Genomic DNA, 26,444 nt, shown 5'->3' with positions numbered 1-26,444 from the left:
TTTCTGGCTGTAAGGTAAATATGTCTCCTTGCCTTTGTAAGCTGTTGCATGTTGGGAAGTTTCACTTTGATCATCTGGTGCTCTGGAATACCTGCTGTTGCTGCTTTGTGATTTCTAAATGGATACGTAGGTTAAATATTAGAATTTAAATAGGAACCATTTAAAAAAAGTATTTAAGTATGCAGAAGTTTGTGAGGCCACAAGAACGCTATAATAATCCTGAGATTAGGCAGATATTAATCTTTCCAGATTTGCCACTTCAGTACAATATGAAAAAGTGCAGAAAGTCTAAAGGGATATAGAACTTGACTGAGTTATCAGTGCCTAGTTTTGACAGATCCAAAGGGAGGTTTGTCAAAACTGTGCTGTTCCCTTTTTTTAAGGACTTGTGTATGCACAGCAGCATTTCCTGTCTAAAATCTTTGCAGTTGTAGTTGGCCTGTTAAATTACTTCAGGACACTGAACAAGATAAATTATCCCCACTATCTTCATAAGACCATAAATTAACTTTCCAAATCCAGTCTGGTTCAGTGTAACATGGTACTGACTACTTCTGGAACATATTGCTAATGCTAAATTAATAAACATCAGAATAATAAAATCTAATATGTTATATTAAAACTCCTGTTTAAAGTATTACAACATGTTCTGCTTTGCTTACGGGATTCAGTGCCCTCAAAGCTCATTGACTGACTCATCTGCAAAGGGTTAATGAGAACACTGCTGTAAGCTTTTACTTGGCTTTACTGGATCATTGAACTTATTTGGAGTCCTCTCCGTTTCTTCTCTCTGTAGGTATACCCAAGAGAATGGTTCTGTTACCAGTTATGAAATTCCCAACATATCCTGTTCCCCACTACTCATTCTTTTAGCAAATGGCAGAAGCTAATTCCTATTGGTTGAACACCACAGTACAGAATGTTAGAAGAGAAAAAAGCCTTTTTATCCTGTTTTCTTTGAACACATACTTGAGCAAAGTCATTTGTAAAGAAACATCTTTTCCTACTTTTTGATTTTAACAAAATGCAAATTTAGTTCTCTAAAACTTGAAGAAGAAGAAAATGTTCTGTGAAATGTTACCTCATTTTCAATAACTTAGACCAGCCTTCTGTTATAGGGAAGAACTAGAAGCTTAAACCTTACGTTTTAAATGAAGTATCCGATTATGTAAAATTAAATTTGTGAAGGATGTATAGAATATAAAACACTGATCACAAATAAACGGTTTTGTCGTAACACAGAGTACTGCCTGTTTCCTAATGCAGTCACACAGAATCTCAGTTAATGGCCTGTATGTGTTGTAGGGCTACTTAATTCAGAGAGTAGTTATAAAAAAAACCAAACCAGTAATACAACAGAAACTTTTCAGTTAAAATTTAACTTTGAAAATATTAAGGTGAACAAAGTTAGCAAAATATGGGTTTAAATATTGTCTTAGCTTATTATTTTTGATATATCTAAGCATCAGTACCTTGAAAGGATTCCCTTAGCATCTTTAAAACCAAGGAAATTAGCATATCGTAAGGCTCAGTAATGTAGACCCTGTCTTCGTTTTCCCAGAAGCCTCTTTATTTGTATGCAAAATGCTGAAAGAAAACGAAGGGCATTATTAACACTAGCTGGTCTTTGTATTCAGTTATATTTTGTGAAACCTGTGCTAAACAAGGGAAATTTCCATGCAAAGACTTTTGTTACGTAATTGGAGAAATACATAGTTAAGTCGGTATTGCCCAGAGAAAGGACAGTCATAACATTATGATTATGTTTTTTAGTGTTCCAAAGATATTTTTACAATGCCCCTCACTTACCCCCCAAAAGAATAAATTGCACTTGTTCTTGTGGCCTTCTTCACTCTGTACGATTGTCAGTCCACCCTTGATTTTCCATGGAGCATTTTTAGTTATTTTAGTTGTCAGTCTCCAATTAAAAAAAGGGTTCTCCTTTTCCCCTTGCAATTCTAAGAATCTAAAGCAGCAACAAGGTCCCCATGAAAACTTGCTATTTAATGGTCCCAGTTCTTGTTGAGTGCTGCTGTGAAAAGTGACACATTTCAGCCATAGGCCAGTATTCATTTTTTGATACGAGTTGGAGCCCAAAGTAAGGCAACATCTATAATATAAGGAGTGCATGTACCCCTCTGGAAGTATAGAGCAGAGGATATGCTCTGTACTGTCGCCAGAATATTTCCAGGCTTGTGCATAAAGCTCTTGTGCTTTGGACTCTAATATGAAGGAATAAAGTACTTTTTATTAAGGTATCACCCCACAAAATAAGCAGCACTGTTGGTTGCACTTCCCCATTCAGAGCTCACCAGTTCCTTTTCAGTAGGTTTGTTATATTTTGTGCTGTCTTGAAGATGCCTTTATACACTCTGCTCTCCTTCAGACTCTGCTCTTGGGGAAGGGTGTTTTGTTTTGTTAAACGGTGTGGTAAGAATGGGGCTTACCTCAATGTATGTTTCTCATAGCAGGGAGAGTAATCTTAGAACAGCATGATAAAGGGGTGAAGTGTATAACAAGCTGCTTTCCTTGGAATTAACTACAGCAGCTGTTCTGAAATCAAGCATTTGTGCTTAGGAATGTGCTTAAATCTTTCATAAACGTTTCTCTTCCTGCTGTAGCTCTTGCTTTCATTTGGTGGTGGTGGTACTTTAATAAAGTATGTAGCCTTTATTGACAGTAGCAGTGAGTCTGACATTATCATCCCTTGAATTAGCACTGAGAGAGAAATGGCAGGGTTGGGGGTGCCCTCAAATTGCGAAGTGTTGATAAATCATTGACCTGTTTTGCTGGCCTATGGATGAAAGGGAGCCATCACGGAGCAGAAAAAGCATGGCTGATGAGAGCCCATTTTGGGGTAATACAATATTCATTAAAAGATCCCTGCCTCTTTTGGAGTTCTCTTGATTGGCAACTGCTGATAAGTGTTTTTTTGTTTTGTTTGTTTTAAATATATGAATTTCTGAGACTTTAAATTTTAAACTACAATTTGTTCTGAAAATATTTACGTATTGAAAATTTACTTGCCCAATAGCTTACTCCTCCCCAGCTCATTAAAAAGAGGGAGCTATGCTCTTTTCCAACATGATGGCCGTCATTTCAGATGATTTTTATTGTCATTTTTTCATTTTTTTTCATTTGTTGGGAGTTACTAACCACATTGTAAACTTGCCCCGTTGCTGCATATTTTACATTTCTCTGCTTTACTGAAAATCTGAATAAGCTGTCAGTTCTTTGTTTAAAAAGTGACAACCTTGGAAGTATAGATGTTTTGATAGTTTTAAAAGAGCCCATTTGTGTCCCTTTTACAATGAAAATTCCACTTACAGCTGAAGGAGCAGAGAAATTTAAATGGAGCTTTAGCTTCAGCCAGTCCCTTTGAAATTAACATGAAGTTTTTGCTTCTCTGCTCTTTTCTCCACTGTAGGTGGTTTTTTCATTGACAGTCCCTATTGCCAGCCTCTCAGCATCGCACCTCTTATTGTTCACTTGGGCCCTCAAGATTTCTTCTCTGACTTCTAGAACCATCAGGTTGTGTGGCTCGAAATGTTTATTTATAGATGTCTTAAAAACAAGAACAAATGTGACTCGTTTTGAGGGGGTCTCAGCTTCAAATATGGACTCTAAGCTTTTCCTTTTTGAAAAGATTTTTTCCCTGAACTCAGATCCTTTTTAATAAAAGCAGTACTTATTCCAAGCCACAGTCCTTCCTTGGGATGCGTAGCAATAGATGTGCATACATGTCTCTTGGATATTTCTTCACGCAGAAAGAAGAGACCAATGTATAAAACTTGGACTTAATTAAAAATTGGTGGGGCTCCCAATTTAATCAGTTAACTCTGTTTAGCTTTCACCACTTAAATCAGAATTTTAACTGAACAATTGTGCTCAAGTCTTTAGTATCCAAGTTCAACTAGAAACTGTCACTAAGGCTTACAGTGGCTATTCTTGAATCCAGAGCTGCTACATGAAAGGCAGCAAACACTCCACCTTTTCTCCCAAGTATAACTGAACGAATGTGTCTCAACCATACCTCACAATAATATGGTGAAATGGTGGAAGGATTAGGTCACTTCACTTCTGAAATGGATTCCCCCCCCAAAAAAATCTTCATAAAATAACCAACATTCTAGAATTTGGCAATTTTCAGAAAAAATTCGGTGTTCTAAGTTAATTTTTTTGTTTTGTTTTTCGTTAAACTGTATGGGGTGTTGAATCAATTATCAGGATTATTAACTGAAGTCAGAGATTCCTCTGTATGAAAGTCTTCATTTAAATAGTGTTGGAACCGCTATATATTGCAGGATAAGACTTTTAAGCAGTATTCAGCAGGTTAATATTTTATTCTCATTCTCTCCGGACCTTCGTAGCCATATGCACTTTATAAAATAGGCTGAAATGTAATGACTGTAAGCGGAGATCATGGTATAAAAAGGTAAGAATTTTTATTCTTAGCTTGAAGAATGTTAATTACTGTTTTTCAACTCCCATAGACATGACGAATCATATATATGGCATGAGCTTTTATTATGCCTTTATTTAATTTCAAAATCTAACTGTTTAAGGACAAAAATCAACTGGTCTAATTTCCAATTTTGTGTTTTTTAAAGGCCACTGAAATTATTTTAGTTTAAGATAAACTGTTGATGTTAAAAGATTAGTTTAAGAAAAAAGGAATCCATTAGTCTTATCAGTAAATCATTCTGCTCCAAACATCTCTTCTTGTGTAGTCTGAAAAGTTAATAATATTGATACTCTTGAGTATCAAGCACTGCATTCCTTCCTTTCTAGTGGAAAAACTCAGCTGTGTCCAAAGCCACAAGGTGTGCTAACCAGCATGGTTTGTATGGAAAGCCATAACATGGCTTTCTATAGGTGTACAAAATAGAAATGTACTGTTGACTACATGATATTATGTAATTAATAAGAAAGTAATCTGTTCCCAAAACTATTAACACTAATCTCCAAAGGAAGGAGGAAAAGCTTTGGTAATATTTAGAATATTGAAGTTAAAATCTACAGAGATCAAATAATATTAGGCCAAATTAATTCATAAGGAAGGGTGTGGGGGAGTCTGGTGATTAACTCAGCATGAATACATTGCTTGGTCATGGTTTTGTAAAACTGGGAATTAAAATAGAATCATTAATAAGTAATTCTGTATTTTAAGTTTACCTTACACAAATTTCCTTGGATTAAAATGATTCTGGATTGAGGCCTAAGTGTATGTGATATGTATAATCTTTTTTAAAATAGTCATTTTAAAATTTGTTTTACATACTATTGCATATTCTAGCAATGTATTGTCATTGTAATATAAAGTTGCTGAGAACTCGCTTCATATAAAAATTGTACTTAGAATGAGGCTTTTAAATGCAGCATAATATTAGCTCTGTAGTCGCTCCTAATACGCAGATGTGAAAGGTACAACAGACCTGATTCCTCACAGTGCTTCTGCTGGGTAAGCACATTGAATAATGGAGTGGTAAACCAGGATTGGAGTATACTATTTTTTTTTTGTAGTAAGCAGGTAAGTCACCACACTATGTAAGTTAAATGCATTTGATGTAACAACTGAAAAAATCATAATTTCAGAAAATGTAATCTTAGGTATAGATTACCTTTAGTAACTCAGTCCAGCAAAGATCTAGATAGAATTAATAGTCTTTTACAGGACAAGTTCCTAACTATAAACTCCACCACTGTCAATGGGAGAGCCTGATTTGACAAGTGGCATCTAATTTTGCACCTGGAAAAAACTTCAGACTCAGTTTTGCCACACAGTTGTACATTATAGCATTTGAACATCCAGCTACACTGTGGGTGCAATCAGTGAGCTGTGAAATGCTGTGACACACAGTTATTACATGGTGCAGATTGGATCTACAGTCACCTTCAGGCACAAATCTGGGACTCTGCCCCTGAGGCCCTTTTAAAACCAAGGTCTGAATCTTTCACTAGCAGAGGATTGCTGAGTCTTGTATTGAGAATGGGCAGCAACAGCAGGCTGCTCCGTTCGGCTTCGGAGGAGGAATGTTTTATACATTTCCTATCAGTGATTATAATTAACTGCTATTCAGGTTTCCTCTGAATAACTCAGGTGGTGACAGTCTGATGATAAGCACTGTCCAGGTCAGGCACTAATTAATAAAATGCCTGGCTGCTTCTCACTCATTTTTAAATGTCCTTCATTTGGCACTTCATTCCATTTGCTGAAGAGCAGTCAACAAAAGAGTTAAGCTTGAATTTCCTTATTTGTCCATGGTTACCCCAGTTAATTGCTCCAGTCCCGTATTCTGTTCCACTGATGCCCTTCTGGAATGTTCACCACTTAAGAGCCTACTTCTCACTGAAAGTCAGCGGAACTTAAAGTAAACTTTCAAAAGTGCCCAAGTCACCAAGGGTCCTGAGTCCCACTGATTTTCATTGAGACGTAGGCTCCTATAGTACTTTTGAAAATGGGACTTAGGAGCCAAATTCACATAGGCACTTCTGAAAATTTTCTTTTAGGACTGTCTCATTCACAGTTCTTAAACTGGTTGGAATGTTAGGTCACTCTTGACCACTAGCGTGGGTTGCATCTATCTTACATGCAGTTGCGACAGGCAGTAGTCTGCAAGGGAAAGTAGAAAGTGCTCTCTTCTACATCAGTATCTGCACAGTGTTTAAATCACAGGTAAGTCAGCAGAGGAGAGGGGTATACATTGCCTTTTTCCTGTAGCCTGTGATTCTAATGTTGCCGAGTTTCATAGCTTGGAATACAATTTAAGAGGCCTATATGCAAAGCTGACCCCATAAGCTTTACTGTGTAGCTGCTATGTCTATTCTGTTGTATCTTTAAGAACAAGGGAGAAAGTGTTGTTTTGTAGCTTGGATTTCTGGCTCAGAGTTCTGAGGAAGTCTCTTCCCATTAGCGACAGACAAAAGAAGCACAGTCTGGTGTGTTCCCTTCCTGCAGTAATCCTTGGAGCTAGTTGATTTGATTCTAATGTGTGCTTTAGAAATTACTCCTAGCACCAAGAGGTTCAAATACCAAATCTCCCAGATAATTGACTGGCCCATTAGTTTGAATGGCAGTTATTGTCTGTCAGTCATCTTATATTAAAGCTATTGTATGTGCTGGGGTATAAAAAATTTTTTAAAAGTTGCCTGTGCCTTGTCAGATGTAGGTCCCACACCATCACTGTGCTAAACTGCTTGTGTCCAGTAGCAGTATAAATAGTTGTAAAGGGCCATTCTCTTAGCTAACAGAAAAGTTGTGCATCCTGCCATTACATTATCTCTGTGCCAGTTCTAGCTCTCTGTGTTCTTCTTTTAACATGCATTCAGTAGTTGGAACAGGGTAACCGTATTCCTGGGCATTGTGCCGTTCAGATAGAGAGTGTCTCCTGTGTACGTGTAGCTTGTTGCCCAAGTGATTCCTGTCAGATGAGTACACAATCCAGCCTGCACCAAAAAAGGCAATTTAGTGCCTGTGTAGGTGGTTTCTAATTTGCTGTCATGCAGCCAGCAGGAGTTAATTACATGATTCCAGCAATCATCATGGCTCTCATTTAATGTTCTGTCAGTCCTGCTGCCAAGAGTTGCACTGGAGTTAAATACCTTTTGCTTTTGAGATTCTCTGTCAAGGAGCTTAGGGGGCACAAGCTATTTCCGCATCCCAGTACATAACTGAATGGGTTTTTTTAAGCTATGGAATCTTTACAGCAGGAGGTTTGCAGGCACTTTCTGGCACCACATTCTAATGGCCTTGAATTAACCTTTTAAAAAGCTTTAAGAAAATGGTGAATTTTGATGGCGAACTTTATCATTCAGGCGGCAGGGACTATTGCTCCCATTGCTGGCTGTCTGCACGCTGTGGAGAGGAAAGGGATCCTTTCTCTTGTGGCACTTGCCTTCTAGCAGAAGGGTGATCTGTAAAGTGTCTTACTCATAAAAAGGTTATAGTCTCTAACCACAGGAGGATCTGAATTAGGTAAAGGCCTATAACACACGAAAAACCACTGTGAGTCTGCGGTTTTCCCAGCAACCACTGAGTGAAAAATTCCTTGACCGTAATTCCCCTCTTGGGCAGGACAGAAGAACGGGGCACCAGCACAAAGATTTCCAAAGGGCTAGGAAGAAACCTTTCCCTATGGGCTGGCTGTTCTGTAATGGTGCATTCGTTTCTTATGCGTTCTGAAGTATGTGGCACTAGCCACTGCCTGAGACTAGATGGAGTACTGATCTGGTGCAGTCTCGCAATTCCTGTGGACAAGGAGAACCACATATGGGACCGAGTCCTGCAGCCGTCATTGTACCTTGTCATCCACAAGTCTCCTGATGTGGAGGCAGGGTGAGCATATGCTCCCCTCACCTACTTGTATCTTTCATGGAGCGGTGAAGTCTGGAGGAACTTCTCCAGAATGTCTGTTACTTCACTTCAGGCAGTGACACTTTGAATTAATTTCCCAGACCTGAAGAAGAGGTATGTGTAAGCTCGAAAACTTGTCTCTTTCACTAACAGAAATTGGTCAAATAAAAGATATTACTTCACCCACTTTGTCTCTTTAACTTCAGGCACTGATGGATTCAAACTTAGTCCTCAAGTGGTATCTGGAGTCCTTGGTGACCACTCTAGCAAAAGTGATCTTCCCTCTGGGGAACTGGCTTTGCCTCCATGTACCCATACATAACGGAAGGGTGGGATTGTTTCTGTGGCAGCTCCTGCCTTGTATACTACTACTTGGAATTCTGCTAGACAGCAGCCTGCACTAAATGCAGATTAATCAGGCTTCTTCTGTTGAGGAAAGAAACCCTAAAATTTCAGACTGGTTCCAGTGAGGTCTCAGAGGCAGCTCATGCAGAGAAATCCAATATGTGTGGCTGAGCTGAACAGCTCAAGGGCAAAGAACACTGACTTTCTTGGATACGTGATGATGTGCAAACACAAGGTAAGTGTTGGTGTTTCCAGGCAGGAGAGGACCTGTGTCTGACATCAGGAGATTGAAAACTACCCACCTTCAGGACTCAAATGAAGACTGTTGATATGTGCAGTCCTTTTGCCTTAAACATCCAGTAGCTGCAGCTTTAGTATTCAGAGGGTACCTATTCTTCTTTAATTTCATCATTGAATAAATCTCTTGGAAAAACATGTTTACCATCTCTAATGGGTGCAGATGGTTTGTCTGTTAACTGCCCAGTGATTTCATTTTTCTACTCTTTTAGCAAATCTAGTTCGTTGTGAAACTGATCTCTGTAATAAAGTGGAAATTTTATTATAGCCATTTCAGACCAATTCTCAGGAGAAACTCTTGCTGTCTGCCACACGGATGTCCATGCCCAAAGATTGTGGCATCTGTTTTCATCCTTAGTTTCTTGACAGATCACATTTTGGAGGGTAACCATCAAGTCTGGTAAGTTAATTGACACTGTGTTGGCATATGCCAGAAATCTGATCAGGAATGTTCTCTGCCATTGTTCTGTTACTTATCCACACCTGTTAATGCTTCATACCTTGGTATATCTCAGCTCAGTGCACAGGTTCATTAATGCCCATGAAAACCCTCCTTCCCTCTCCTCCCCCCCAGCAGTGGAACAGGAGCACTTCAGCGTACAGGTAAGAGGTTCTCTTTGTAACTGATTCTTAGTGGAAAGCAGAAGCAGGTGTGAAGGTTGAGAATGTCCATCCTTATGATCCGGGTTTTTTTTGCTAAGAGTGGGTGCTGTCTGCTACTATGTGACACTGTGCAGTGTTTTGCAAAAATGTAGCTGCATCAGCTCTAAGAGGCCAGCTCATATCAGCAGATGTTTAAATTTAGTGACTGCATGATCTAGTCAGATAAAATCCTTATCTTGGGAGTCTGACTAGAATAGGAATCTCCATGGCCAAAATCTATTCTGGATTGTTTTATCCTGTTGAATTTAGTGTCCTGCTCTTTACATTTTAGTACCATATATTGTGAGGCATAGGGAGGGTAATTTAATGGTTAAGTATATTTAAAAAAAAATGAACAGTCCAAAAGGAGTCTGCAGAAAAATTGGCAAAGTCTGAAGGCCTTTTCTCAGCCATGGAATTCTGAGCCACCTTATTATGAATGGCCCAACTATCAAGGAGATTTGTCAGAAACAAAGCATCTGAAATATGTAACTGCAGAGCCACATATCAATCACATTATCTAATACCCAACCTCAATGCCTGTGGCAATTTGACTGTTATAGGTGCAATCCTCTGTCTGTTGTGATGAAGCTTAAGAACATTCAGGTGTTTCATGATTGGGCTAGAAGCATAGGCACCAAATCTATGGGTGCTCTGGGGCTGGAGCCCCATGGGGAAAAATTGCTGGGTGCTCTGCATCCATTCACAGCCCCTCCCCCCAGCTCACCTCTGCTGAGTCCTGCTTCTCCCCCCTCCCTCCCAGCATGTGCACTGTGAAACAGCTATGGCAGTGAGGCGGGGGGGGGGGGAGGAGGCAGCATAAGCACCCACTGGTGCCAAGGGAAGTTGGTGCTTGTGGCTAGAAGTGGGGGTGAGGTGGTGAAAACAGCTGGGCTGATGTCTCTGCAGGAAGATGCAAACCCAGCTGCTGCAAACTAGCTGAAATGAGTCACCTTTTTTAAAATACTGTGTGGACATGGGAGAAAAGGGCCCCATCCCTGCCCCATCTAGCATGGTTCTGTTACTTTTGAGTTCTTAGCATTTCTGATGGATGCAGCTTCTAGCTGCACGTTCAGCCACTTACAGAAAGCAGCAGGTTCCCTTTCAGCATTAGAATGAACTGAGGGCAGGAAGAGGCACTCAGCCTCCCTTCTCCACCCTTGAGGGGCGAGGCATATTAGCAGGAAGCTGGAGGGAGGCCTGCACTGCCTCTGCTATAAATGTTGTAAAAACAGGGATTCCGCCTCCATGGCTGCAAATCTGGTATCTTTCACCAGAACTATTTCTACACCACCCACCCGTATAATGTGTCAGTATTTGTCAGTGCCTCAACTCAAGACTTAAAAGTAGCCAGGGTAGTGAGGCCAAAGACTTCTGGGTACATCATTACAGCAGATTAGATGACAGAGCTGGAAGCATGCTTTACGGTTGAGCACACAGGGCCAGAATGGAAAGCTTTCAGAAGTCAGCGTGTGAGATCCAATGAGAAGATGAAATTCCCCACTCTGTTCTATGCACTGTTTCCATATCAAAATTCAGCTTCATGGTAAGTACAGTAGAACTCTGTTAATGTAGATAGTGCTCAGGCGTGGGCACTGTGCTGATACTCTGAACTCTTGCCTTAGAGCCTGCCTGTAAAGCAGGGGGGCTACTGTTGTAACAAACTACAATTGCATGGTGTGAGGCACACTAACAAATAGTGACAAAACTTCATCTGATCAGTACTGAATGGAATGTCAAAATATTCCTGGCTAATTCTCTAAAACAACAAGGAAGTTAGAGATAAACCAATACCATAATGAACAGAGTAAAGGACAAGCTGATTTTCAGCTTCACTGCTCAGAATCGCCATGAATTAGTTGGTTAAACAATGCAGGGAAATTTCATATGAGCACTGTGCCTGGTTAGTGCTGACTTTTCTGTTCTCAAAAGCACAAGCTTGTGTAAGCATAAGCAATACAGAATTACTCAGGGCCACACAGTGTCAGCTTTGCAGTGGACAACAACTGCATCTTAGATAACAGGCACAATTAGGAGGAACAGAGCACTGATTAAACCTGCAACACTGTATTACTGAATGAAGGGCTGCAGAGTGGACAGAGGTAGCCAGCCTAGCACTTTTAATCTAATGCTGTTTGCAGGTGCAAAATTTCATCTTGGAAAAACCCACATTAATCTTGCATCTTGATAAGGTATTCTATAAACTGATCTCAAAAGTAGAATTTAACCAACGTATGTTGCTTATTCAACATTTCTTGCATGTGACACAAAGCAAAATAATGCATGGGGTATTCAGACCTGTGCTGCTTTTAAAAAGTGGGAGTTCACAGTGAGAATGAACACTGTTACAACTCTTTCTAGTGATTATTTCTGTGCATCTGAGCACCATGATAAAGGTTGGTGTAGATTTCTAATGACATCTATTGTCTAGGAAAAATACTTACCAATTTAAAGGCAGGAGATATAGCACATACAGAGCACACTCTGGGCAATGCATGTTTAAGGTGGTAAATTTGCCCTCAAAGCAATTCAGAACAGCTGCAGAAAAAATTGATGTTTTGTCCAGTTATCTGCCCTGGTGGGGACAGAGATATCTTCTAACACCTGGTTAGAAAACTAACTAGTGGAAAACAGGAAAGTCCTTAAGGACAAATAGTTTAAACTATTGCCCTGCTGAAAAGGAAAGGCGACGCTAACTCAGTGTTACCTGCTTCCAAAAGTACAGTGTCAGATTTGTGATCCTCTGCCGAATCAATATTTGACCAAACAAATTCTCCTGCTGCATGAAGATGATGGATTCCAGCAAACCTAGGCAGAGACCAAACTCTGGTCCCTTGACCCTTTAGCAAGAGAGAGAAATATCTGATTTCCACCTAGAACAGAATTTTTAGGATGCCCAGGAACATTCACATTCTAAACAGGAATTCTGATCCTGGCAGTGGGTTGAATTTTCAAAAGCACCCAAGTAACTGACAGGTATGGGTGTACCATAGCCTTTTAACTTAGTAGACTAGTTATAGAAGAAGGAGACCAAGTTTTTCAAAAGTGGCCAATGTTTCAGGTGCCCAGCTTGAAACAGCTTGGAGAGCAGGTCTCAAGGTGAGCAATCAAAATCGCTAGTACCTTTCAGCAGTCTTGGCTGCACTGTCCAAAGCATGGCATGAACTGTCAGTTACAATTCTACCTGCAGGATCTTTGACTGGTGAAGATTTAGGAGGCAGAAACCCAGCTGGAGTTGTTACACTGAGCAAATTCAGGATTTGTAAGTCAGAAAAATTCTGAAAGTGCAGTTGTGATTTTAGTCAAACATGACGACTCCATTTACAGGATGTAAGAGAGAGATGGAGAGAGAGCTTTAAACCAGCATTTCATGCTCAGGCAGGCCCCACTTTCTCTCCATTTTATGGTTTGGAAACCTCTTTGATTTAGCTGCATGTCAGAGGAATCCGACAACTCTGTATTGATTGCTTTTTCCTTTAAATTCATTTGCTAAACTCACTGCTCCTGTTTCCTAAGGAGTGAGTTGCACTAGAGAATCCATGGCTTAGAGAGGCACAGAAGCCAGTTCAGAATAACAGAACCTAAGTCACTCACTCAGTTTGGTCATGCTCATGTTCAGAACTGAACTAAATGAAAATGTGCTTTGTGGGGGGAGGAGAGCAGCTGTCTGGAGGTGGTGCCACTATGACCCCACCCTACTCTGGCAGTCTCCAGTAAATGGGGGTTTGTACAGGATTATTTTGCCTCGAGGTAGGAGCTAGTCTCTAGTGCTTATAGGGAGGTTCCAGTTCTCTCCCTTTAGCCATCGTGTAAACAGTCTGCACACATACTGGAGAGCGAGAATGTAACCCTATAAATCACTTCTTGTGTACTTTTCTTTCTAGACTTCAATGACTTTGTTTTTCTTTGCGGATCAGGATAGTAAACAAAAGATCTATTCTCTAACTCTCCTTTTCAGCCACAGAGAGCTGACCTTTGGCTGACAGATGCACTTATTCATGCACCGAGGCTAGAGCATTTATTTTTACACTAAGATTGTATCTAACATTGATTAGAAAGATCTAAACTTGTGCTATTCAGTCCCTGAACACATCCAGTAACTTGCACGATAGGTAACACTGGACAAGTCCATCTGTTTTTCAGTAACTTGCTCTATTAAAAGAAATTGCTGAGAGAGAAACTTCTGAATAAAGTACATGAGATCCCCGTGGCTTAACTACAGAATGCATTACAGAATAAAAGATTTCTCCTAGTTTATGTAAAGAACACTCTGATGTTGAAACTTTTCCTGAATATTACATTGTAAATAGTGTAATTTGAAGTAGGAAGTAACTTGGCAATAACTTTAGTTGTGTATATTGTAAAAAGTGTAATGTGAATACTCCAAATGGTGTTTTCATTTGGGGGCAGAGTAACTGCACACTGAATTTAAAAGTAGGGTCTGTTTACTGGCAGCATCTATAAAGCAACCTGCAAAGGCAAAGTAAATAGAATGCTGTTTGTATGTTAAGTTGCCTCATTACCTGTGATGCTGTATCTACAATACTTGATTTCAGCTGGCTTCTCTGTGTTGTGGTTTGTATGCCAGCTGCTGTTAACTGCAGAGAGCAGTGATATTTGCACTGTAACCCTGGTTCACCTGCCACTGAATGTAACCTGGCACTGCTTCATTCTTGGTATGTAAAGCCCTCACATGTTTCATTTGCTCCCAACAAAGTACAATAAAAAGCTGCTCTCTGCAAACAGGATCCGTGTTGCTGTGACTGATTGGTGTGTCCAACTCTGTTAGTAAACCTTGCTGAACTGCAGGGTAGCTCTAATTTCAGATGGGAAACTATTTTTGCTTTTTAGAGCATGAAGTGTGGGAGCCTAAACCAAGGAAGAGGCCAGTCTCCTTTGAATAGCGAGGCTATTGTCTGGGCAGACAGGTGGGACACAGCTTTTCAGAGGCTGCTGGCAGCCTCCTTGCCTTGGGGCTGGGAGCACATGCATGATACAGAATGAGTGTGGATTGTAATGCCTTTGCACAGGAAACACTCTGTGTGCATGTGACTGAATCCAAAAACTAGCCACAGGGTCTCTCTGAAGATTATCACAAATTATGTATAAAAAACCCTGCTCCTGGCAGGGAAGTGGGCACCTTTTATGGCCTATGAATTAGGGATGGCCACAGTAAGCACAGAGTACATCCACACTACCCGCCAGATTGGCAGGTAGCCATCGATCTGTTGTGTCCCATCTAGACACGATAAATCAATCCCCGAACACGCTCCCGTCAACTCCGGAACTCCACCAGGGTGAGAGGCGGAAGTGGAGTGGCAGCCATCCATCCCATGCCGTAAGGACAGGAAGTAAGTCTAAGATATGTCAACTTCAGCTACACTATTCTCGTAGCTGAAGTTGTGTATCATTCTAAGGCCTCCAGTGTAGACCAGGCCTCAGTAAAGCCAAACGCAGAGGGGGCTGTTTGTAGCTGTGATGGGATCCTAAACCCCAAGCTGGAATTTCCTGCTACACTGTTGCATATTTAGATTTTTTTTTATTATTATTTGAAGGTCTAAGGTGAGGTGCTCTGCTCAACACCACATTCCTCAGTAGAAGAGGAGCAAGTCCCTCCAGTTCCTGTGGGTGGCAGCACTAACTGTAGTTAGTTTCATATTAAATGCCCAACCTCCTCCTCCTCTTTCTTTTAACAGATTTTTTTTCTGTTTAATATCAGACCAGAGATAAATGGGTTTTATTTGAAAGGTTACGCTAAAATTGCTGCTCTGTTTTGAATTGAGGGTGTAGCTGCACATGTACTCTGACAGGTGAACAGTATTGATCACCTTGGTGCAAGGAGGAGAGGACAGAGTGGAATCTTTCTATTTTTAGATGTGAGGGTAATAACACAAATGCTACAGGTTGAATGTTCAAATAGGTATGTACTGAAGTTGTTTCTCACAGTAATTCCCCTCCATTTTACAGAGCCTTGTGAATTCCTAGTCACTACATGGTCTCAGAGGACAGGTATTGGCCCATGTAGCTGACCGCAGGGTCCAGAGAAATCTAAGAGAAAACTATGCCTTGTGATTATGGTTGCTCTGAGAACTTTTGTATTTTTTCATGTGTTTAAGGTTGCAACTTTAAAACTTATGCTAGTGCAATATATTAATAGCATAATCCCCAAGAAAATCAGAGCCCCTGAAAGGAACTGTCTCTAATTCTGCTAGAGAGATTCCTGTGCTAGGTGACTATGCTGGAAAGTTGCTGCCCTCCATGCCCCCCTGCTAAGTTAACAGGAAAAACCTTACCTTTTCTTTGAAGTGCTTTTCTGATCCTGCTGTTCAGCCATTTCATTTCAGGAGGTTTGAGTGGTGAGCTTGCCGACCAAATTTGGAGGCTACCAACCTGAAAGAGGATTAAAATGCAGCATAAGCTGACTGCATTTGAGTTAAATAAAATTACCTCCCTAATAACAGTACCACAGGGACCCAGGGCTCAGCATGTGAGACAAACTGACAGACTCCATGTGACACTGTTGCCAAAAATAAAAAGCCACGTATGCTATACTGGGGTGAATTAACCAGAAAAAGGGGGGCCGTTTGGTCAGGTTCCAATGCCACACTTCTAGTTAAAAAAGCACAGAGCAGCTTTAGAGAAAAAGGCAGAGCAAATAAGACTAATGAAGAACCATGACCTCCCTAAACTTGGTCTTAATCCTCAGAGGGGTCACAGGACCCCAGGTTGAGAAACCCTGCTCTAAGCAAACGGGGGTACAGGCAGTCAGGTGCCATGTGACTGACCAGGTAGGATGACAGAGCAGGCTCTGACAAACAGCTTTCCCTGTGGCCGATAAAACATCCATGGTAACTTATTCTAACTCAGCAACACTTTAAAAATGAAGAAGCCTGAAAATTCTCCCCTCCCCACCTTCCCTTTCTGCCCTTCTGTGTTCTATCTTATTAACCCTTCTGAACCCTGTAAAGCTCCTTTTAAAATAGGGGAATAAACATGGACGAATGAGTGTCAGCTGGGCCTGAGTAGGAGCAAATAGGGGATACGTGATGTTGTCATAAACAGATAGCTAAGGGTTAATGTCTCTTTCACCTGAAACACCTGACCAGAGAACCAATCAGGAAACCGGATTTTTTCAACCTTGGGTGGAGGGAAGTGTGTCTCTGAGTCTTTTGTCTGTCTGCCTGTTTTCTCTGAGCTTTGGAGAAGTAGTTCTATTTTCTAGTCTTCTGTTTCTAAGTGTAAGGACAAAGAGATCAGATAGTAAGTTCTATGGTTTCTTTTCTTTGGTATTTGCATGAATATAAGGGCTGGAAATGCTTTGATTTGTATTCTTTTTGAATAAGGCTGTTTATTCAATATTCTTTTAAGCAATTGACCCTGTGTTGTATCATCTTAATACAGAGAGAACATTTGTATTTTTTTTCTTTTTTATATAAAGTTTTCTTTTAAGACCTGTTGGAGTTTTTCTTTACTTCAGGGAAATTAAGTCTGTACTCACCAGGAAATTGGTGGGAGGAAGAAATCAAGGGGAGAGCTGTGTGTTGGATTGCTAGCCTGATTTTGCATTTCCTCTGGGTGAAGAGGAAAGTGCTTTTGTTCCAGGATTGGGAACGGAGAGGGGGACTCACTCTGCGTAGTTTCACAGAGCTTGTGTCTGTGTATCTCTCCAGGAGCACCTGGAGGGGGGAAGGGAATCAGGATTATTTCCCTTTGTTGTGAGACTCAAGGGATTTGGGTCTTGTGGTCCCCAGGGAAGGTTTTTCAGGGGGACCAGAGTGCCCCAAAACACTCTAATTTTTTGGGTGGTGGCAGCAGTACCAGGTCCAAGCTGGTAACTAAGCTTGGAGGTTTTCATGCTAACCCCCAAATTTTGGACGCTAAGGTCCAGAATCTGGGAATAAGGTTTGTTCACTAGGATCTGCAGTGAGCCCAGCTTCTTTTACACACTGGTGCTCACCCAGTTGTCGGGCTGTGATCTTTGTATTAAATCAATGTACAAACACCTCCTTTGAAGTAGGAGAGCTTTCCTCTGCCTCTATCAGTGCTGCTACCTCTCCCACATCCTGCGGTTCTTTCTTCACTTCCACCCTATGAGATACTCGCTCTGCATCACTATTGGCTTCCCTGTGAATGAATAACTGCATTGATCCCCAGCTGCTATCAATGCTGATACACGAAGGACTGTTAAAACAGGGCCCTTAGCTAAAGCTCCTGCTCAAGATGTCAGCATCAAGGTGAATAATCCTTTCAGAAGGCTTCAGTTCAGCCACCACGGACCATGTGTAGCATCTTCACCCCCTTGCTCCTGTGAATTCCAGTGCTGCAATGTTTGAGAATAAAACTTATTTCCGTGAAGTGGTCAGGTGCAATGCAGGCAGGCTGCTGTGATGCCTTGAGAACTCTTGGATCTTACAACTGCAGTTCCCTAACTGGCTCCCAGCTGAAATTGGGTGAACAGAGAGCTTCTTGGTTACTGGAAGCCTGCTCTTATACTAAGGCAGCTGCTGCTTCTCGCACTCCATGAGGAATAGCATTTGGAATGGTCGGATCATTGCCCCAAGAAGGCACAGCCTACACCTTGGGGAATGGTTGCTCACTTGGTTAGATTGTAGGGCAAGTATGTTGGTGAAAATGTGCACACCCCTTGCTCTGGCATAGATTTCTTTCCCCTACGGCATTCCTATGAGAGGGGAATTCTATCCCTGCCCAGGCAGGTATTAGTTATACAGGCTTTCCTAATATTTAATCTGGAACTTTCCCTGCAGTCTTATTTCTAAAGGGACACAGTCCTTCTCGCCAAGCCCTTGTGAGGGACAGTGATAAATGTGAGACGTGCTCCTGCTGTACATTTACACTGATAAAACCTAAACTTACATATAGTTCTGTCCAGCTATTGCTCTTTTCTTACTGATGAGCTAATTTATTTTTGAGTGAACAAAGTCAATCAGGCTGTCAACCCTGGGCGGCTTCAGCCCCCTATCTTTTCAAGTCTCATACGGGAGGGAGGTGTCACAAGCACAAACAGGTTGAGAAACACTGGCTTAGAGCATGGGAAGCAGCCGTTTATAGACCCTTTGCAACATAAGACACCATAGAAAAGAAATTAATATGTTCTCCCTTAGTCCCTTTTCTGGCTCCTGTTCTCTCCTCCTCCAGGCACTTGCATTGCCTCTCCCTGCAGTACTCAAGTGCCCTGATCCACACTTCTATGCCTGGTCAAACCTTGAAATCAAAAGATGTGTGAGGAGCTGTACAAAGAACTGACACTCCTATCATTCACCCTCCCCCGCCCCAATTGGACATGTGACTGTTATGGCCACATCACTTACTGAAGCTGCTATTAAAACAACCACAAGATTCAGGCTGATGCATCAGGGCTGCATGCTGTCTGCTCTGGAAAGCAGGGAGCCAAGCTTTCTCCCATTACAAGTGCCAATCAAGTGTGTAATCAAGTGTGCACTTGATTACAGAGAAATCAATGTGTTAGCTGTGTGCACCTCAGTCAATAACCCCCCCCTTCATTTCCACAAGGGAGCAACGCATCTACAAGTCAGGCTGAGACTCGAGAGAGAGCTGACCTGCACCTCCTCGTGCTTTATTAATGAGGGATCTGTACAACAGCAAATAAGGTGACTTCTGCTCCCTACCTTCCCTAAAGCTTTGCAGCCCGATTCACCAAGCACTAGGTTTCCCTCTCTCACCCATATACAGCACATCAAATGAGCCAGTGGGCGGCTTACTGTCCCCACAGACACAGGCCTCTGTTCACTCATCCGTACAGCACACACCAGCCCATTCCTTCCTCTGGTCTAGTTTAAGAGATTTGCTAAGTCAAAGGGGAAATCAGGGCTGAGGATAACCCCCAGGAATCAATATTGGGGTTGGAAGGGACTTCAGGAGGCCAGCTAGTCCAACCCCTGCTCAAAGCAGGACCAATTCCCAACTAAATCATCCCAGCCAGAGATTTGTCAAGCCTGACCTTAAAAACCTCTAAGGAAGGAGATTCCACCGCCTCTCTAGGGAACCCATTCCAGTGCTTCACCACCCTCCTAGTGAAAAAGTGTTTCCTAATATCCAACCTAGACTTTCCCCACTGCAACTTGAGACCATTACTCCTTGTTCTGTCATCTGCCACCACTGCGAACAGTCTAGATCCATCCTCTTTGGAACTCCCTTTCAGGTAGTTGAAAGCAGCTATCAAATACCCCCTCACTCTTCTGCAGACTAAACAATCCCAGTTCCCTCAGCCTCTCCTCATAAGTCATGTGCTCCAGCCCCCTAATCATTTTTGTTGCCCTCTGCTGGACTCTTTCCAATTTTTCCACATCTTTCTTGTAGTGTGGGGCCCAAAACTGGACACAATACTCCAGATGACACCTCACCAATGTCGAATAGAGGGGAACGATGACATCCCTCAATCTGCTGGCAATGCCCCAACTTATACAGCCCAAAATGTGATTGGTCTTCTTGGCAACAAGGGCACCTTCGACTCATATCCAGCTTCTCGTCCACTGTAACCCCTAGGTCCTTTTCTGCAGAACTGCTGCCTTGCCATTCGGTCCCTAGTCTGTAACAGTGAATGGGATTCTTCTGTCCTAAGTGCAGGACTCTGCACTTGTCCTTGTTGAACATCATCAGATTTCTTTTGGCCCAATCCTCTGTATCCTATCCCTACCCTCTAGCATATCTACCACTCCTCCCAGTTTAGTGTCATCTGCAACTTGCTGAGGGTGCAGCCCACACCATCCTCCAGCTCATTATTGACAAGGAAGCACAAAGAGGAAAGATAAGCAGCACAAAGAGGCGCAATAAATGCACAGGGACCTGTACAGCTATTTTCTTTGTAATTGTCGCACCTTAGAGCAAACTCTTGTGTCAGGTGTAATCCACTTCAGTAGCCAACAGGCTGAAGGAAGCTTTTCAGCATTACAGCACACACTGCCTTTTCTGGAGACTTCTGTTCATGCAGGCACTGCCTATGCTCACCACTGAAGGCAACTCCAAGAGGGAGTTTCCCCATGCTGTGAAAGGGTTAGCAGAGATCCCTCCAGGCAGCACTTCACCCCTCAGTCAGTTGCTCGGTATGAAATGCTGACTTTACTCCTTCGCTGCAGGCCTGAGTGTGAGCAAGTCAGCTAGAGAGAGAGCAAGTTCATCCCCTGAGCTGTAAATCATCCCGTTCTCTTTGGCACCAAGATCCTCCCTGTGTGCAACAGCAAGAAATTCAAGCTCCTGCCACCTTCAGGGCATTGGATGAGCTTTCACTCCACCTGACACCTCTGTTTATTTATAACACTGTTTAAAGGCAGCCTCTGTTTCCCTTTGAAGGCTCCTCCACACCAGGCAGAGAAAAGAGGAAGCAGGTGGACAGGGCAGAGAACAGAAAGCTTTGCAAGCTGTTAGAGGGGATTCCCATTAGAGATCTTGGGAAAAGGACACCCAGAGCCAGTGCTGCTTGCTCAGCTCCCTGTGTGCATACAGGGGGGAGCAGTTACCCACTCAGAGAAAGGGAAGAATCCATCTATGTTTACGTTTAATTAATTGGACAGACTTTTGCTTGGAGAAGAGGGTAGATGTTGCAGAAGGCGGGCAGATATGGGGTGAGTAGAGGGGCAATCCTGAACTGAACTGGAACGCTGATCCAATACATACTCCTACAGCAGTGACACTGCCGGCTGGGGGCAATTATTGAATTTTCATAGAGGGTGTAAAAGGAGCACATCAGGGGGGACCTGGAGCCACAAGGGTAGGATTACCCCAGATCAGTTATGTTGGTGTGAAGAGTCTGGTCCACATCATGGAGAAAGATGCACAAGTTCCTGCATCTGTCTAAACCAAGGGCTGTGACGGGATCCTGCTCACCAAGATGGGGCTCAGGGTGGGCCATGAATAATTATAAACTTACCAGGTGAGGAGAGAAACCAGATCCCTGTGACTGGGGGTGGTGTGAAAGGGTTCTTTCTCCTACAGCCTTTATAGATATAACTGCTCCAAAATCCTCCTGCCTGGCTTAGACGAAAGGCCTCAAAACCCAGAAAATAAAGCCAGCTGCAGGGAGCTCTGATCCCAGCTGTGCTTTGAGGATTCTATTTCCAGACAGTGTCTCAGCAGAAAGCTGCTTCTGCAGAGACCCCCAGGAGTTCAGCCTGCCAGCCCCAGCTACAATGCCTGATCTTATTCAAGAGCATTTCATTTCAACTTGACAAAAGCCTTGGCTTCTGAATTCAGAGGGATGCACTGCACCCCTGTTAAAAGAGAGAGATTGTTCCTACAGATCACAGTGTTTGGAGATGGAAAGCACACAGATCACTCAGCCCTTCCCTGCTGCCCATGATTAAAATTGGATCTGTACCTTGCAGCTCTCTCTAGCTGACCTGCAGGGAGGAGGGCAGGTCACAGCTCCTTTGGTATTATACCATCACTTGCTCAAAAACACATGTTATATATGCAAGTGAAAAAAACAGAGCTACACAGCAAAAAAAACCCCAAAGCAATTCACAGGCATCTGTCTTGCAAAGGAAACACAGTAGAATTAATCCAGGACCCCATGTCAAAGCAGCTACCTCTAGGTATTTTATACACATTATTTAATCTCTCACCTTGCCTGCAATGAACAAGGGGCTAGAATTGGTTCTTTCTTAGTATATTACATGGGGGTGATGAGGACAATGGACTGGCTGCTTTATTAACCTGAACAAAGAGAAAAAAAAGCCACACCACATTTAAATCACAAACTAGGCTAGAAATCTGCTCACCCAGGTAGGAAAGTCCAGAAGCTCGTTCAGAAGGAAAGGAGCCCAGTGAGAAATACCCAGTTCAGGTGGGGGAGAAGGGAGGGAGGCTCATACTGGAAGTGATAATGGTTGGAAGCTTTTGCAGACTTAGCACTTTACAGCTGAAACAGTTATTACTGGCCCCTCTTTCCATGCTGTCTAATCACCGATATGAGCAACATCTGCAGTCTTCAGACACATTAGGAACACGAGGCCAGGCTACAGAGCAGCCAGTGGTTTCTCAAAGAAACATTTTAGTATCACAACCATCAAAGGTGCCTAGGAGCAGCACAGTTTGTGCTGTACATGTCTCTGCTGGAAGCAGAAGGCTCATCCATAATTCAGAGGAGCTCAGCACAGGCTTCCACCGTGCCCCTCACACACACACACACACCAGGGCTTTCAGCACATCACGCAGAGTGCCTCCAGGATGCCCGGATGTGCACTGACACCATCCCTTTCAAACACCATCGAAAGCATCCAGTCAGAGTCCTTTCAGCTGGGGATGCTGTGCTCCCAACAGGACTCTGGGGGGGGGGGGCAGAATTCTGGGTGGCTCTTGATCACCCCACGATTTGCCTTTTAAAACTCAAAAGAGCAGTATTTTATAAGAAGCCACCCTTCATCTTCCTCCCTTTGGACAGGAGAGGAGAGTTATTAAATACCAATATTTCCACTTCCTCCTTTAAAGGTTATTGGGCTCCGAAGTGCAGAAGTGCACCTCACCCTGTTTCCACAGCTGCAGTCTAGGTTCCGAGGCCTGCACCAGCAGTATTCCTGACAGAAAGGCTTGCAGAGGACCCTTTCCTCAAGTCCTGAACACTGCCACAGGCACAGTGCTCTCTGTCCCCACCTCACTCCGGTGTACCTCTCTCCCTCCCTCTTATGGACACAAGTTGGGAGGAATCTGCACTGCTGCCTTCCTCGCTCTGTCTCACACTTGCCAGAGAGTAGATTTGTCTCTTCGCTCTGAGACACCCTTTCCAGCTACACCTGAAGGTCACAAGTTGTTCTGATTTATAGTCCTCAGATAAAGGACGTATCAGATATTAAACTGATAAGAACAGATACTCTAGTTTCACCTTCTGAAGTCACCTGTGCAAGAGACTTGTAGCTTATCCTTCGCCTTGGATCACACACACAGAGGCCCCTCCCATCAGCAGTAGGAGATTTAACACTCATGCCCCGTGCTCATTGCAAACCTTGCACAGCCAGAGCTTCTGCTTCGTAACTAGCAGGCTGCAATTCTCACCAGCTTTCCACTTGTTACTATGCTGCCATTTCTTATCTTTACTGGGACTCAAGAGGTTCTCTGTCCCTGGGCAAGCTCAGCACAGGCCCTTTCACGCCAGCATTGCTCCAGATCCTCTTGTCACAGAGTGCTCTATAAATACCTCAAGCAGATAGTTTAATGGGGCTGTGATCACACTGGTTATTTTGTCAAGGTTCCTACTGTTTCTGCCACCAATGCAGCTCCACCTCTGGCAGGAACGGTGGGGAAAAATTCTAGTGTAGACATAGGTTGGGAGGTAAGTATTCTGCCTGAAGATCACACTCCAGCCACACACACCACAACATAGTAATAACCTCCAAAGCAAGCCTGGACCACAGCACAGGTATAGAAGAGCACCACAGGCCCAGCACTGGAGATCTAAGATCTTTTATAACCCACAGCATCTGGTCACAATCAAGCACCAGGGCACAGGACAAACCGTCAGACCCACACTCTTGCCCTTAAAAGTTACAGCCTCTCCCTGGAACAGCGGAGACTGTATGGTACAGGAGAGTGGGGGACGCTGCAGGTCAGAATGGTGTGGTACATTGGCAGACTGTGTGCAGGGCACTGGAACTGCGGTGGATATAGCAGGTCAGGACTGAGACGCATTGCAAGAGCTGGGACAGAGGCTCAGGACTGGGATAACAGGAGCTGCTCATGGTCAGGAGTGAGGTGCACCCGCCAGTGTGTAGGGCAAAGTACAGCCCCTGCTCAGGACACATCATGGTGCCTATTGCTGGAAAAGTTTTGCACACGCAAGCAATGGCCCTTGCCTCTTTTGGATTAACATACTGGGAAGCCTGGCATTCAGACTGCAGGCTGGATCCCCTCCTCTCTTCGGGGTATCCCTGAATTCTGAAGGGGCAGCTGACAGCATCCCTCACTCCCGATAGTTGTATAAGTTTGGCTCTCTCTAGATATGACATTGTATGATTCTGCCAATCCCTCTCCAGCAGCTTTTTAAAGCTGACTGCGTGGCTGACTGTGTCATCTTCTTTAACGGTCTCTCCTTAACTGATTTTCATGCAGAGTGAATATATTGGCAGCTGCCTAGAAAGCCTTCGCCTCACCCGGAAAACCTCCCTCTGCTCCCAGCAGCTGAAGCCTGGGAGATGGTATTTTCACCCCCATTTTGCAGACTGGGGGTGGAGGAGAGGGAGAGTGAGGCACAAATTTAAGTTATTTGCCCAAGGCCATGTACGGAGTCTGTGGTAAGGGCTCTTCCATCTTCTAATTTTTGCTCTATCCACTAGACAACACTCCCCCATACCATTTGGGTTTAGAAACATGGGTATTTATAATATTTTCCTTGCCACAGCAATTTCTACCCCCTTCTCATAAAACACTTTCCCAACATTCAGTGAAGCCTGGCCGCCCTCCTCCCGCCTTGTGAAACAGGCATATGTCATAGCAATCACTTTGCAGGTGGGTACAATTAAGCACAGCCAGGTAGTGTGACTAGAGAGAGGCAGTATTGTCAAGTGGCCTAAGTACTGGACCAGGAGCCCTAAGTTGTAGCTCAGGCCACTAGAGCTGATCAAAAAAAGCAACATCTTTCCCCCAGTGCTTGAGTGGACAGGACACTAATCGGGGGCACAGCTGAGTTCACTTTGCAGTAAACACAAGCCTTTCGTGCAGTCTAGTTGGCCACCCTAGATGGGTCCAAACCATGTGTTTAAAAAATGCCCCCAGCAACACTGTTTAGGAAACCATGTTTAAACCAAAGCAGTTTCAGGTAACCCAACTTCAAAACAAAACAAAAACAAACAAACCCATGCAGCTGGCTCATACTCAGCACAGCTTAGGGCTGGCTCTGACCAGCTCATGGGTCTCCTTTGCCTCTTCTAGCCATTATTTTAGTAGGTGAAAGTGCAGCATAAAGGGACAGATTTTCATGAGATCTCAGCTTCTACATAAGTCATATTTTCAAAAGATTTCAGCACGGTGAGGGCTGAGCTGTTTTGAAAATCTGCCCACAATGTCACCATGGGAGCTGCTGGATACAGTTTGAAAATCTGGCCCTTATTTATGTGCCTAAGCAGGAGCTGAAAATCTGGTTCAGCTTGTGAGTGACGAGCTCTTCAAAATCTGACTCTACTTGTCCCCCATTGATGCTAGCAGGCAAGCAAAGAGGAAAACCCACAGAATTAGGAACTGCAGGAGAGCCTCGATGCTTATGTGTTCAGCTGAACCTTCTGCAATCTTCAGACGCAGGGACCATCAATCACATTCTCTTTCAGATACTGGGAATGGAAATCAACAAAGCTTTCAGGCCACAAGATGAAATATACAATATGCGTGTGTGTGTGATTAGTTATACTGTACACGTACATACACGGGTTTGAGCCCAGAAGTGGAATCCTCCTGCACACATATGTGAGCGCTATACAAATGAGTCTCTTTGCCACCACTCTGACAAGAGTGGAAGTTTTCTCTTGTTCCAAGTCCTATTCATCCTTAGCATCAGGGCACTGGCAATGTTCAGCAAAGCCTGTGAGAGGCAGAAGAAAGCCAGCGACTGCCTTAACCTTTTAAGCAGTTTGGTTTCTTGTTGCACTGGGTCTCTGACAGCGACAATGGGACCAGGCACCCACTCATCAGATTACAGAATATCAAAAAGGTCAAATGAGTTGTGCGTTATTACTTTTCTATTTTCCTATTACAGCTTTTAACTTCAGGAGGCCTCGCTGCCCCTCAAGAGAGGAGCAGCAGAGTAACAAGCCAGTCCTGTGACAAGACTGGAAGATGGTACAAGCTG

The 26,444-nt window shown here is 43.1% G+C and overlaps 2 protein-coding genes and 1 pseudogene across 6 annotated transcripts in view; 1 reads left to right on the top strand and 2 right to left on the bottom strand.

Moving 5' to 3' along the window:
* The window catches only part of STRBP (spermatid perinuclear RNA binding protein), a 103,199-nt gene extending 88,836 nt beyond the window's left edge, over positions 1 to 14,363 (top strand). For 2 of the 3 annotated variants that reach the window (XM_030535172.1, XM_030535171.1), the window contains exon 18: positions 797 to 1,475. In XM_030535172.1, coding sequence (XP_030391032.1) covers positions 797 to 873 — 77 coding nt within the window. In that variant the 3' untranslated portion in view covers positions 874 to 1,475. Of the gene's footprint in view, positions 1 to 796; positions 1,476 to 3,427 lie in introns of those variants that run through there. The other variant, XM_030535170.1, reaches the window with a different exon arrangement.
* RABGAP1 (RAB GTPase activating protein 1) overlaps positions 1,504 to 26,444 on the bottom strand; it is a 151,881-nt gene continuing 126,940 nt past the window's right edge. For 2 of the 3 annotated variants that reach the window (XR_003996721.1, XR_003996723.1), the window contains exons 30-31: positions 15,931 to 16,027; positions 1,504 to 1,587 (exon numbers count right to left, since the gene is read on the bottom strand). The gene's annotated coding sequence lies outside the window, so the exon portion shown is untranslated. Of the gene's footprint in view, positions 1,588 to 15,930; positions 16,028 to 25,829; positions 25,930 to 26,444 lie in introns of all 3 variants that reach the window. The other variant, XR_003996724.1, reaches the window with a different exon arrangement.
* LOC115636274 lies at positions 23,433 to 23,482 on the bottom strand (annotated as a pseudogene).

Source organism: Gopherus evgoodei, chromosome 16 (assembly GCF_007399415.2).
Source record: "Gopherus evgoodei ecotype Sinaloan lineage chromosome 16, rGopEvg1_v1.p, whole genome shotgun sequence".
Classification (NCBI taxonomy): Eukaryota; Metazoa; Chordata; order Testudines; family Testudinidae; genus Gopherus; species Gopherus evgoodei.
Note: the sequence above shows the minus strand (reverse complement) of the source record. Positions and strands in the feature narration are given on the sequence as shown.